General features: G+C 40.8%; 1 protein-coding gene across 2 annotated transcripts; it reads left to right on the top strand.

The window, feature by feature from the left end:
* Window positions 1-653: 653 nt before the first annotated feature.
* On the top strand, window positions 654-12,106 carry crata (carnitine O-acetyltransferase a). 2 transcript variants are annotated; one of them, XM_088011225.1, is made up of 14 exons: window positions 654-897; window positions 3,188-3,478; window positions 4,298-4,416; window positions 4,612-4,665; window positions 4,809-4,974; window positions 6,146-6,320; window positions 6,593-6,771; window positions 7,356-7,456; window positions 7,801-7,920; window positions 8,025-8,180; window positions 8,818-8,953; window positions 9,052-9,114; window positions 9,671-9,808; window positions 10,455-12,106. In XM_088011225.1, exons 1-14 carry the CDS (start codon window positions 871-873, stop codon window positions 10,668-10,670), a joined length of 1,941 nt encoding a protein of 646 aa, XP_087867351.1. In that variant the 5' UTR covers window positions 654-870; the 3' UTR covers window positions 10,671-12,106. The 2 variants fall into 2 exon arrangements, with proteins under 2 accessions (XP_087867351.1, XP_087867352.1); XM_088011226.1 differs by having other exon boundaries at window positions 660-897; window positions 8,025-8,147.
* The last annotated feature ends 984 nt before the right edge of the window (window positions 12,107-13,090 follow it).

The raw sequence follows: 13,090 nt of genomic DNA, 5'->3' as shown, positions 1-13,090 counted from the left end.
TACATCTAAAAACATAAAAACTCAATAATTAAAACTGTAAAATCATTTTAATTCTCTGATATTCACCATAGAAAAAATTACTGAAAGTCTCCCAGAGTAGATTACAAAAGACTAAAGAAGATTTTAATGCTCTTACAGTTAACAAAAGGTTTAGAGATGCAAGCAAACGAAAGAAAACAATGTGTAAGTTTTTTCACTTCATAAAATTACTGTAATTAAATTAGGTTTTAACTGAAGCCTTCAATAAGAATAATAAACAAATAAATAATTTCAGAATAATTCAGAAAAATAAATTAATAAAGAAATCCATTTAAAAAATAGATCAAGTGAAACAGATTAGAGTAAAATTTCTTGTAATAAAACTGAAATTTGCAAAGAGTTACATCTTTAAATTGTAATAAATAACACTTGAAGACTCCATTTGTATTTGAAGGAAAATAAGCTTTCTTATGTACTAAAATTACTGTACATTTTGGTGGACACATCTTCCACCAATAAACAACAATAAAGAAATTAATGTTCTATGATATTACAAATAAATACAGTGAGGAGGTAATAAAATGTTTATTCTAATAAAATAAAATGAGACACTGCTTTATTTATATCTATGTCTATATTTTATTATATTATTTAAATGTATTTTATTTCTCCTCCGTCTGGACAGTGAGTCTGTAGAATCTGCTCTGCTTCGCTCCTCTTTATGACATCTGAGGAGTTTTTCTCTCCGCATTTGAGCAGCTCAGCAGGTTCCTCCAGATGTTCCTCGGTTGATTTTAGTTTCTTCTGAGGTTTTTCAGAAATAAAACCCCGAGCTGAGCGGCTGATCCTCCCCGGATTCAGGTCACAGTTTGTGGGCGTATCTGAGTCAGAATGTTGGCTTTTTGCAGCAGAACTGTGGTGAGTGGAACAACTCCAGCTAATGTAGCAGAAAAACTCCTTTATCTGCCGAAATATCTAAAGCTGACCAACATAAACTGCGTCTGTGACTCTTATTAAGAACTTATGGCTTATTTTAGCAGCTTTATTGACTCTTGACAGTTTAGGTTTTGGTGTTTTCTGACTGAAACAGAGCGCAGAAGTTTCCTAGCTCTTAGCTTAGCTCTCATTAAACTGAACGGAGCTAATTAGCTCGGGTGGCTAACAGGCTAACTGGGTGAAAGGTCAGTTTAACTGGGTTAGCTGGGAATAAAACCAGCTGGAAGTCCTCCAGAACTTTATGGTTTATCTAACTGTTTATAAGATCCAAACGCTTTTATTGTTAAACAACATTTACCGTTATAATTTATTAGATTTGTCTAATTTTAGAGCTTTTTAGGCTATTTTTGATGGGGTTTTTTTTTAATTCAAATTAGGTTGCTTAAAACTGCTGAAAGCTTCAATTTATGTGTAGTTTTATTTTTTAAATCAAATTCTTGTTCTTTGTGAAACGGTAACTTTCAGATTAATGTTCCCTAATGCAGCAGCAGCTGTCACTCTGACCTTTACAGAAACAGTTTCTAAAAACTTTCCTAAAGGTCACAATGGAAACACTGGGAAGTACTAACATTAGGGGAACCTTTTAGGGAACTTTATGAACATGAGCAGCATGTTCCCTACTGTAAAGCTTAAATATTTTCTGTTTTACTCTTTACTGAATTACCTGAAGCTGTTCATTCAGCTGTTCCTATTTTAGGAATGTTCCCTGATGTTCCCTAAATGTTCCCTGAACTCTTTTTTTGCAACTTTCACTGTGTGACCATTTAAATAATTAACTTGCAGATAATTATTCTCGTTAGGATTTCTAAATGTTAGAAAGCTTCTTTGACCTACAGGGAACTTTAGGGAACTTCATATAAAGTTTTAACTGTTTAAAATCCAGGGAACATTCTCTGAAGGTTGAATGTTTTCTAAAAGCTACACAATCAGAAATGTTTCAGCAAATGTTTTCTGAAGGTTGACTGAAAGTTAATTTCTACTTTCATGTGGTATTTTTATGTTATAAATAATCGTTTTAAGTGATTGTAAGTTGAGATTTTGTGTGGATAAAAGGTATCAAATGCATTTGTTTTCCCAGAGATCATGGCTGCCTATGGATTAAATGTTTCTGTGAATGTTGTTAAAGCTGACCTTCAATCCACAATCCGGGAACCTTCTGGGAACAGTTTCACAGGGAAAAAGATTCAGGAAACATTCATTCACCTCAGCAGATGAATCAATGTTTATTTCAACACCTGATCAGTTCAACAGGGGAGAACCGTTAGCATGTTTAAGAGTAGAACTGTTAGCATGTTTAAGAGTAGAGACGTTAGCATGTTTAAGAGTAGAGCCGTTAGCATGTTTAAGAGTAGAGCCGTTAGCATGTTTAAGAGTAGAGCCGTTAGCATGTTTAAGAGTAGAGCCGTTAGCATGTTTAAGAGCAGAGCCGTTGGCATGTTTAAGAGTAGAGCCGTTAGCATGTTTAAGAGTAGAACTGTTAGCATGTTTAAGAGTAGAACTGTTAGCATGTTTAAGAGTAGCGCCGTTAGCATGTTTAAGAGTAGAGCCGTTAGCATGTTTAAGAGTAGAGACGTTAGCATGTTTAAGAGTAGAGCCGTTAGCATGTTTAAGAGCAGAGCCGTTAGCATGTTTAAGAGCAGAGCCGTTAGCATGTTTAAGAGCAGAGCCGTTAGCATGTTTAAGAGTAGAGCCGTTAGCATGTTTAAGAGTAGAGCCGTTAGCATGTTTAAGAGCAGAGCCGTTGGCATGTTTAAGAGTAGAGCCGTTAGCATGTTTAAGAGTAGAACCGTTAGCATGTTTAAGAGTAGAACCGTTAGCATGTTTAAGAGTAGAGCCGTTAGCATGTTTAAGAGTAGAACCGTTAGCATGTTTAAGAGTAGAGACGTTAGCATGTTTAAGAGTAGAGCCGTTAGCATGTTTAAGAGCAGAGCCGTTAGCATGTTTAAGAGCAGAGCCGTTAGCATGTTTAAGAGCAGAGCCGTTAGCATGTTTAAGAGCAGAGCCGTTAGCATGTTTAAGAGCAGAGCCGTTAGCATGTTTTAAGAGCAGAGCCGTTAGCATGTTTAAGAGTAGAACCGTTAGCATGTTTAAGAGTAGAACCGTTAGCATGTTTAAGAGTAGAACCGTTAGCATGTTTAAGAGTAGAACCGTTAGCATGTTTAAGAGTAGAGCCGTTAGCATGTTTAACGGTCACAGATCTTCCTGTCTCCAGGTTGGCATGGTGAGGCCCTGGGGCTTCGTGAGGCCGCATCACCTGGTGAAGCCCGTCTCTGCCACCCGGGTGGCCGGCAGGTACCTGAGCCACCAGAGGGGGCTGCCGAGCCTGCCGGTACCCCCGCTGCAGCAGACCTGCGAGCGCTACCTTACGGCCCTGGAGCCCATCGTGGAGGCGGAGGAGCTGAGCCGGACCCGGCGGCTGGTCCAGCAGTTCCAGGAGGCCGGCGGCGTCGGGGAGCAGCTGCAGAGAGGCCTGGAGAGACGGGCGAGGAACACAGAGAACTGGGTACGCCCAGAGCTCAGGCTGTTAAACTGCATCAATAGATTCTCCTTCCATAGAGCTGAACTCAAACTGTAACTGATAGAATTAAGGCAACGGTTTTCACATATTTAATTTGGTGGATTTTATTTGGTATTTCTGAGTAGAAATATAAAGTTTTACATTTAAAAACAGAAATGAGTTCAAGTCCCAACAGTTTTAAATTAATTCAATCAAAATGAATTAAAATCCAACAAATATTTGAGATGATCTGACTTAAAAAGTGAGTTTTACACAAAACTCACTTTTTTCACATTTTCTATTTCTATTTTAGTCTTTACAGCTTCTAGAAACAGTCCAAGCACTTAAAAACCATGTAGTTGTTTCTTTGGCAATAAGTTAATGTTTTGTGGTATCTGGCAAACAAACCATCTCAAAAACCTCCCAATTGTTGAGTCAGACTGTGCTGTTACCTAGCAACCCCAGCTGAGCTCCAGCATGTTTGGTCAGCTGTACAATGTACAATGGCTGCTGGAAAAGACAAGAGTTTTGTTGTTGACTTACCATCCAGAAACCACTTGCTGCATTCTGGTTGGTTGTGCAGGAAGCTCTACTAATGCTTTTCAAAGATGTACAGTTGTATAAATGCAGATCTGTTTGCAGCCATTTTCACATACGAGTGTAAACGTTGAGTTGGGGGCGTGGCCAGCAGCAGATTATCTGGATTTAAATTCATGAACTTCCTCCTTTAATTTTCACGTCTTTTCATCCTGGAAAGATCTTGAAAGTCCTTGAATCCCATGGCTTCCTGCACGTTTTCCAACCTTCCTGTGGTTCTGCTCGCAGCTCTCCCAGTGGTGGGTCCAGGTGGCCTACCTGGAGTACCGGCTGCCGGTGGTGGTCCACTCCAGTCCAGGCCTGGTTCTGCCCAGGATGGACTTCGGGGACAAACGAGGACAGATCAGGTGAACAAACAAACAAACAGTTTCTACTGATCCTGGTGTTGGGCTGAATTTCCCTTTTAGAGGAACGTACCTGAAATAATTTACTTCTCAGAGAATCAACCTGTGGTTTGTTCTTCATTCTATTTGTTAATTGTCCTCTCTCTCTCTGTTTCTCTCTCTGTTTCTCTCTCCGTTTCTCTCTCTCTCTCTCTGCAGGTTTGCGTCCAAACTGATTGCAGGAGTTTTAGACTTCAAGATGATGATCGATAAGTGAGTCCTGCAGCCGTGAAAGACGTTTAAACAGAGAAGTTGCTCCTGTTTCTGTCTGATTTCTGGTTAAACATCATGTTCTCTGTAGAAGTCAGATTGATTTGGAGGTTTTCCCAGTGTTTGATCTGTGAACTGGTTTCCAGTGAGACTCTCCCAGTGGAGTTCCTGGGTGGGAAGCCTCTGTGTATGAACCAGTACTACGAGGTTCTGTCGTCCTGCCGGATCCCCGGCGTCAGCAGAGACTCTGTGGTGAACCACGCCAGGAGCCCCCAGCCCCCCAAACACATCACCGTGGTTCACAACTTCCAGGTGAGGAACGCTGCTGGGAACACTGGGATACTGGGAAATCTGCTGGGTTGATGGAGGAGATGCAGTTTGATTCATAAAGGCCAAATTATTCTAGTTTTAGATAAAAACCTTTAACTGGTCCAACTCTGCCATCTGTTGGCTGAAATACGGTTCTTTGTAAACGTATTGAGGTGAAAAGTGGGAAAACTGAAGGCCTGAGAGTCTGGATGGTTGCTATGACGACAGCAGCAGATCTTTAATCCTGGAAATTAAGCTGACAGAAGGCTGACTTTGTAACCATCTTTATGTGGCTCTGGAGGTTCAGGTCAGAGTTCAGCTTGATCTCTGGTGTCTGTCTGTAGTAACTGAAGCTATGTGTTGACTCTGGATCTGTGACTCTGGATCTAAGACTCTGGATCTAAGACTCTGGATCTAAGACTCTGGATCTAAGACTCTGGATCTGTGACTCTGGATCTGTGACTCTGGATCTGTGACTCTGGATCTAAGACTCTGGATCTAAGACTCTGGATCTGTGACTCTGGATCTGTGACTCTGGATCTGTGACTCTGGATCTGTGACTCTGGATCTGTGACTCTGGATCTGTGACTCTGGATCTGTGACTCTGGATCTAAGACTCTGGATCTGTGACTCTGGATCTGTGACTCTGGATCTGTGACTCTGGATCTGTGACTCTGGATCTGTGACTCTGGATCTGTGACTCTGGATCTGTGACTCTGGATCTGTGACTCTGGATCTGTGACTCTGGATCTATGACTCTGGATCTATGACTCTGGATCTATGACTCTGGATCTAAGACTCTGGATCTATGACTCTGGATCTATGACTCTGGATCTGTGACTCTGGATCTGTGACTCTGGATCTGTGACTGTGGATCTATGACTCTGGATCTAAGACTCTGGATCTGTGACTCTGGATCTGTGACTCTGGATCTGTGACTGTGGATCTATGACTGTGGATCTATGACTGTGGATCTATGACTGTGGATCTAAGACTCTGGATCTGTGACTCTGGATCTGTGACTCTGGATCTGTGACTCTGGATCTGTGACTCTGGATCGTTTCCTGTTTAATAAATGTAGTTTCTGTTCAGCTGGAGAATGTTTTTCTGTTCAGAATGTGAATCCAGACCTGCTGCTCCTTTGTTTCATTTTAAGTGTCTCTGCTCCTCCCAGTTCTTCCAGTTGGACGTCTACCACAGCGATGGGACGCCGCTGACTCCAGACCAGCTCTGTGACCAGCTGGAGAAGATCTGCAGAGCTTCACCGGATCCCGGCGCCGAACCCGTCGGGATCCTGACCACCCAACACCGAGACGTCTGGGGGAAATCCTACCTCAACCTCATCAGAGGTCAGAGACACAACCTCCTCTGCAGCTCTTCCTTCATTAGAGGGACAGAAAAGGTTTTCTGTAATCTGCTGTGATGCTCAACTTCCACCACCAGAGGGCAGCGACGCTGCAGAGAATCACAGTTTAGATGATTAGAAATCAGCCAATTAAACCTGGAAGACGTTAGTTTGTTTTAGTAAAACATGTTCTGTGTCAGTGTTCAGAACCATCAGAACCAGCACTGTTGGACTGGGTTAAACTGGTGTAGATCAGGAGTCTCTCCTCTGGTTCAGACCCGACCAACGAAGCGTCTGTGTCGTCGATCCAGAGGAGCATCTTCACGTTGTGTCTGGATGGACCCACGTCTGGAGCAGCTGGAGATCAGAGCCGCAGCGCTGCAGCCGTCCAGATGCTGCATGGCGGCGGCAGCCGGGGCTACAGCGCCAACCGCTGGTTCGACAAGACGCTGCAGGTGACCCAACGCTCCGGATCACACTCCGGGCTGTCCAGAGGGTTTTTATGATTCTAAAAGATCCCAGAAATTCACACAAAATCCTCAGACCTCTGCTCTTTTCATGCTATCGCATAAATTACATTTTTATTTCACATTTTCAGCAAAAATGGTGAAAACACTGGATTTAAGTGATGCACGTAAAATTGACATTTATCAATGTGTATGAGCGAAGATTTACCAAGCAAACAGTTCCTCTGCAGAAACATTTAAAATTTCTAGAGAAGCTCAAAAAGTCTGATTTTAATGCAAACAATGATAAAATCCAGAAGGAACCGATGGTAGTAGTTTAGTTTAGGTAGTTTACTGATTCTGACCTGAGACATGATGACATCATTTCCACTGCAGATCATCTGTTTGTGTTTTTAGTTTTTCAATATGTAAAAAAAAACTTCCAGCGTGAAGCGTACCGTCTCCGTTTAACCAGAGCAGTCGGTAGTTTAACTCCCCTGTAGTTTTATCTTCTGTTTTTTACGTGAAGAGTCTGGAAGTGAACTTCAGTTCTGCTGCTGATCTGGACCTGATGCTCGTTTCTGATGTTTCAGTTCATCGTGGGGGAAGACGGGACCTGCGGGGCGAACTACGAACACGCTCCGGCTGAAGGCCCGCCCATCGTGGCGCTGATCGACCACGTGGTCGAGTTCACGTCAGTAGAACCGATACCGATATCTGATACCGATATCTGATACCGATATCTGATACGGAAAAACAGCTGAGGAGACAAAACCACAGAATTGATCTGATATCAATATCTGTATCAGGTATAAATAAGGCATAGAGTTAGACTGACTAGATCTGCCACACTGTCACTGATACCTGATCTAGAATTATTTTCAATATCAGAACCGATACAGATATTGATATGTGATCGGATCATTAATGCTGACTGTGATAAAACATGAACCTGAATCCAAATGATAATCCAGATCATTTCCAATCATAATCTGTGGATAATCCAGTAATCTGGATTATCTTTGTGTCTTTGGACAGGAGGAAGCCGGACACGTCTCCGTCTCCTGCAGCGTCTCTTCCTGTCCCTCATAAACTTCCCTTCATCGTCTCAGCAGAGGTGAAGAGGGACATCGAGGCGGCCAAGGCCAGCATGGACAGGTGAGCGGCTGGTCCGGTTCTGACCCGGTTCTGACCGGGTCCCATCTCTCTGACCCGGTTCTGACCTGGTCCCATCACTCTGACCCGGTTCTGTCCCTCCACAGCCTGGCCCAGGACCTGGACATGAGGGTCTCTGTGTTCGGACACTTTGGGAAAAACGTGCCGAAGTCCCACAGGATGAGTCCGGACGCCTTCATCCAGGCCGGCCTGCAGCTGGCCTTCTACAGGTCAGAGGTCACCACACCTGGACGCTACAGCAGGTTTACCACTGAGCCTGTAACACCGGGCTGCACTGCATGGAACCAACTCAGACTTTTCTCTGTCGCCTCGATGCTTTCTGGGAAATTCTGGACATTTCTGAGAGTTTCAGGTTATTTTCTGGATATTTCCTGAAACTTCCTGGTTATTTTTCTAAAAGATTCTTTTTTAGTTTCACATGAAAACAAACATTTCCTCCAAATCGCTTTAAAATCTAATTTAACAGGAAGAAAAGAGTCTGATGGTTTATTAATCCATCATCTGATTAGCAGATAATCTGATCCGCAGATAATCTGATCCAAACTGAACCTGAACGCCTCATCAGTTCGTTCTGGATCCTAAAGGATCATTTCCAAAAACCACACAGTATTTCTACAGACACGTTTGAGGTCAAAGGTCAGTTTACTGAAACTTTGCCGCCCCACAACTTCTTCACATCTAACAAAATTGGTGTCAGAAATGTTTTGATGATGGAAACTTCTTTACTGATTTATTTAAAATGACTTGAACGTTGACACCAGTTTTCTCTGAGTTCAGAACTTAGTCGTTTAGTTTTTCCCTCCATGTTGTTTTATATTTCCCAGAATGCATCTGGGCTGCTGAGGCTCTACAGGTTTGTTGTTCTTCCTGTGTGAACAGGAAGTACCGGCGCTGCTGCGCCACGTATGAGAGCGCCTCGCTGCGGATGTTCCGACTCGGCCGCACCGACACGATCCGATCGGCTTCCAGCGCCTCGGCTGCCTTCGTTAAGGCCTTCGACGACCCCAGCAAGCAGGTCAGAACCAGAACCAGACCCGGTTCTGCTCACCGCGACATTCTGGTGTTTGGGATGTGAAGATTCTTCATTTAGTAAAATCTTGTTTTTGTGCTCAGAACCAGGAGAAGGTGGATCTGATGGCGGAAGCTGTGAAAGCCCACAGATCGTACACCAACATGGTGAGCGTCACTGGAAGTATCAACACTTTAACATGATGATAAAAATATTTATTACTGATCTATTTCAGTGTCTGCTTGGCGCAGCATTTATAAAAACATTCCCATTTGTTTCGCTCACTGAAAGAAATGAGATTTATTTCACTAAATGATTCAATTCAAAAATACTTTTTTGATCCCAAAGAGAAATTAAAGCTGCTGTGACTCAGATTAATTCAGATTCTTCAGAGTTACTGTAGATGCTGATGGATCTCCTGTAGCAGTCTGTGCTACAGCGAACCTGAAGAAGCCTCTGACTGAAGACTATTTTAAAGAGGATGGTCAGGGTCGTCCATAATTTTCTTCATTTCTCACATTGTTAGGACTAATGTGAGAAATGTAAGAATGGAGAGTAAAATATTGAACTACAAAGTTTTGTTGTTTTCACGTTATTAGTTTGGTCCTTAAACACAGAAAGTTTGACATTCCTGACGAACCTGAGCCGTTGTTGCCGAACTCCGTCCGGTTCTGCTCCGCCTCATCATGGCCTCCATGTCTGAATGTTTTTATTTCTGATCAGGCGATCAGCGGGCAGGCCATCGACAGACACCTGCTGGGCCTGAAGCTGCAGGCGGCCGAGGAGAAACTTCCCGTCCCAGAGATCTTCAGAGATCCTGCCTTCGCTAAAGCTCTGCACTACCGACTGTCCACCAGCCAGGTACCACCGGACCGGACCGGGCCGCTCTGGGTCCAGAACCCGACCCGGATCTAAGCCTGTCACTATAGCAAATGATGCTGGACGATAAATTATCATATTATATAAACGATAATATTGTTGCTTTGAGTCCATTTTCAGTAACATAACGGTAATTTAAGGCTTTAAAATTTAACACTGGAACTTGAAGACATTTTAAATGTACAAAATAAAAATAAAAACCCAAATAAAATGAATTATAATGTTTCTGGAAGCAAAACTGTCCTTCAGCAACAGCTGATTTAAACTGATGATGATCTGCCAGTTGCTGTTTGTCACCTTTATTTTTAACTGAAACGCCAAATTCCACATCACATCTACATGTTAATGTTTCATAGTCAAGCTAGCATAACTGAGCTACTTCCCTTTTCTTCGCTACAAATTGTTCCTAACCTTTTTAACTCGCTATGTTAATATTGACAGTTAGTAGCAATGCACTGCATCCAGTTTTCTTTAAGATTTAGTGTGTTATGTTGATAACTTAGCAGCTAACATCAATGCTAGTCATTGTTAACTAAAGCAGGAAGCAGAGATTCAGGATCCTGACGTCAGGCTGTAACCCAAACCTCTCCTGGTTCTGGACTCTGACCCGCCCTCCGGTTCCCATCAGGTCCCGTCTAAGACGGACTGCGTGATGTGCTTCGGGCCGGTGGTAACCGACGGTTACGGCGTCTGCTACAACCCCATGGACGACCACATCAACTTCGCCGTGTCGGCGTTCAACAGCTGCGGGGAGACGGACGCCGGCGGCCTGGCAGCGGCCGTGGAGAAGGCTCTGCTGGACATGAAGGTTCTGCTGGACCGGACCCCCAGGTCCAAACTGTGACGGCTTCCCCGACCTGCAGGGGGCGCCGCTCTGATCAGCTCGTCCATCAACACTCTGCACTTTAAGATCCTCTGATTCTGATGAACAGCAGAAACATCAGCTGGAAAAGTTTAAATCCACCAGAAATGACAATTAGTTGATTTATTTCCTAAATTATTCAAAATGTTTTATAGGATTTAAGTTCTGCAAAAACAATCAGATGAAGTTAATAATCAACCATTTGCTGTAAGAAGATCGTCGGTCCTTAAACGTTTCACTGCACCTGTTTTTATACTTTGTTTCGAATCATTTTATATAAAAAGTCAGAATGTCTGTTTACCTAAAGCCAGTTTGGTCCAACATGTTCATAAGCAAAATTTTAAAAGGTTAGAGTCAAACATTAACAGCAATGATTTGGATTATTTAGCCTGTTATTAGATTCACTTTTCATATTTTCACATAAATGTTCATTTATAAATGATTTAAACTAAATATTTATCAGTTCTAACTACATATTTAGTTTGACCATGTGGTCAGTAAGCTAAGCCTTTAGTTCACCAATAAAATGTTTAGCTTGTTAATTACATAGGTAGTTTGCAAACTAAACATTTAGTTAGAAAGCGAAGCCTTTAGCTAATTTACTAAATATTTAGCTCCAAGATGAATATTTAGTTTGTAAACTAAATATTTCCTTGACAGGCTAAATGTGTGTTTAGTAAGTTAAATACTATACTGGAAAATCTTTGGTTATCAATTAAATACTAAATATTTAGGTAAACATTTAGCTAATTAAGTATTTAGTTATTTAAATAGTTTGATAAATATTTAGCTTCTAGGCTACTTATTTAGCTTTCCTAGTAATATTTAATTTGCAGCTAACTTTCATAAATGAATGAGTAAAGTTGTGAAAAAATAACTTTGAAAATTGAATCCATTCTTTTTCTCCTATAAAATACTAAATAATTCAAAATATTGCTGTTAATTTGGCTCCATATAAAGATTTATAGAAAACTGCTGAGTTGACAGTTTTCTGATCCAGTCTTGAAGTTTTAAGTGAAGACTGATATTGTGACCTCTGACCTCTGCTGGGTTTCAGAACCTGGGAGGAGGTTCTGGCACGGATCGGACCGGTTCTGTCCAGAACCTCCACAGAGATCTGAATGATTCTGAAGTAAATGACTCGGTCCAGTTGTTCCTCAGTTTGTGGAAGTTTTGCTCCGATTTCTCACTCAGACTTTAGATCAGCTGATAATCATGAAGGTTTCTGTCCTTTTTAATAAAATGTTTCCTGTTTTCTTCCTGCTGAATGAAGACTTTAACATTTTACTGATCATTTGTGGGTCAGTCTGTTTAATGCAACAATTATTTTAACTAAAGTAAATTAATTTAACATGATTATACAATATGGTTGTATAAACTGGTTTTTTTATCCTGAAAATAAATACATGATTTCTTTATTTTATTGTATTATCTGTAATTTAACTTTTTAATCCCTGTTGATGAGCTTTAAAAATTAGCTTTGATTGGACTTAATATAAATATTTGTGTTTGGACAACATTGACATGAAAGGAGATTCATAATTTAGATTTTTCTCTAACTTTGGTTTTGAAATGGTCAAAATAATTTCTGGTTTAAATTTTGTGAAACTGGATGAAGTTTATTGTAGCTTTAGGGATTGTTCCTGTATTCCCTCAGGTCATCAATCAGGTTATTATTGCTTAAATATCTAAACTGTAACTGGCCCAGTTTCTTAATTTCAGTCTGATAAATTTAATTCATCCAACTCTGAGCTAAAATATCCCCAGGTAAACCTGGTCACTTTAGTTGTTTTTGCTCTAAATTATTTAACTTATTTGACATTTAAGCAGAAACGACAATGAAAACATAATATAACCATCACTAGAATGGAAGATTTGTCTCTACTGGCTGAAGTTCAGATGTTTTGTAACATTAGGAGCTATTTTTGTCTTTTTCTAAGACAAAAGAGTGATTTTGTGGAAAATAATAAATACCATAATGGATATACAAACTCATTAAATAAAATACAGCAATAATTTTATTTTTTTCCTTCAGTGACTGAATGTTAAGGTTGAACGTTCAGACAACGTTTGGTGAACATCAAGTCCGAACATTAAACTATTAAATATGCTTTTTAATGGTGGTGTGATATCCTAATGTCACGTTTTCATTACCTGTAAGTAAAAAACCGAGAAAACCTCCCAAACTGCTGTGGTTGATCTCGCGTTTCTCAGTGATAAAGTTCCTGAAATAAACAATTGAAAATATGTTTGAAAGTGATGCAAGAAAAATAAGTTATTTTTGAAAAATAGAAATCAAATAGAGATAATTTAGCTAACTAATATTAATATATTAATATTAAGTTCAAATACATGCTGAGAGAGAAACTCCTTCCTAAAGATGAAGTTATATCACAGATTTC

The sequence above is a fragment of the Poecilia mexicana genome, unplaced genomic scaffold, assembly GCF_051168715.1.
Source record: "Poecilia mexicana isolate PSO_F unplaced genomic scaffold, ASM5116871v1 scaffold_12, whole genome shotgun sequence".
In the NCBI taxonomy this organism is placed as follows: Eukaryota; Metazoa; Chordata; class Actinopteri; order Cyprinodontiformes; family Poeciliidae; genus Poecilia; species Poecilia mexicana.
The sequence above is the reverse complement of the archived record's forward strand: the minus strand, read 5'-3'. Positions and strand labels throughout refer to the sequence as shown.

Bases quoted from the DNA above. Each gene is read 5' to 3' on its own strand.
- crata (XM_088011225.1), top strand. From the start codon at position 871: ATGTTGGCTTTTTGCAGCAGAACTGTG. The intron at 6,772-7,355 runs GTGACCCAACGC...CTGATGTTTCAG, and splicing joins GGTTCGACAAGACGCTGCAG to TTCATCGTGGGGGAAGACGG. The intron at 7,921-8,024 runs GTGAGCGGCTGG...GTCCCTCCACAG, and splicing joins GCCAAGGCCAGCATGGACAG to CCTGGCCCAGGACCTGGACA.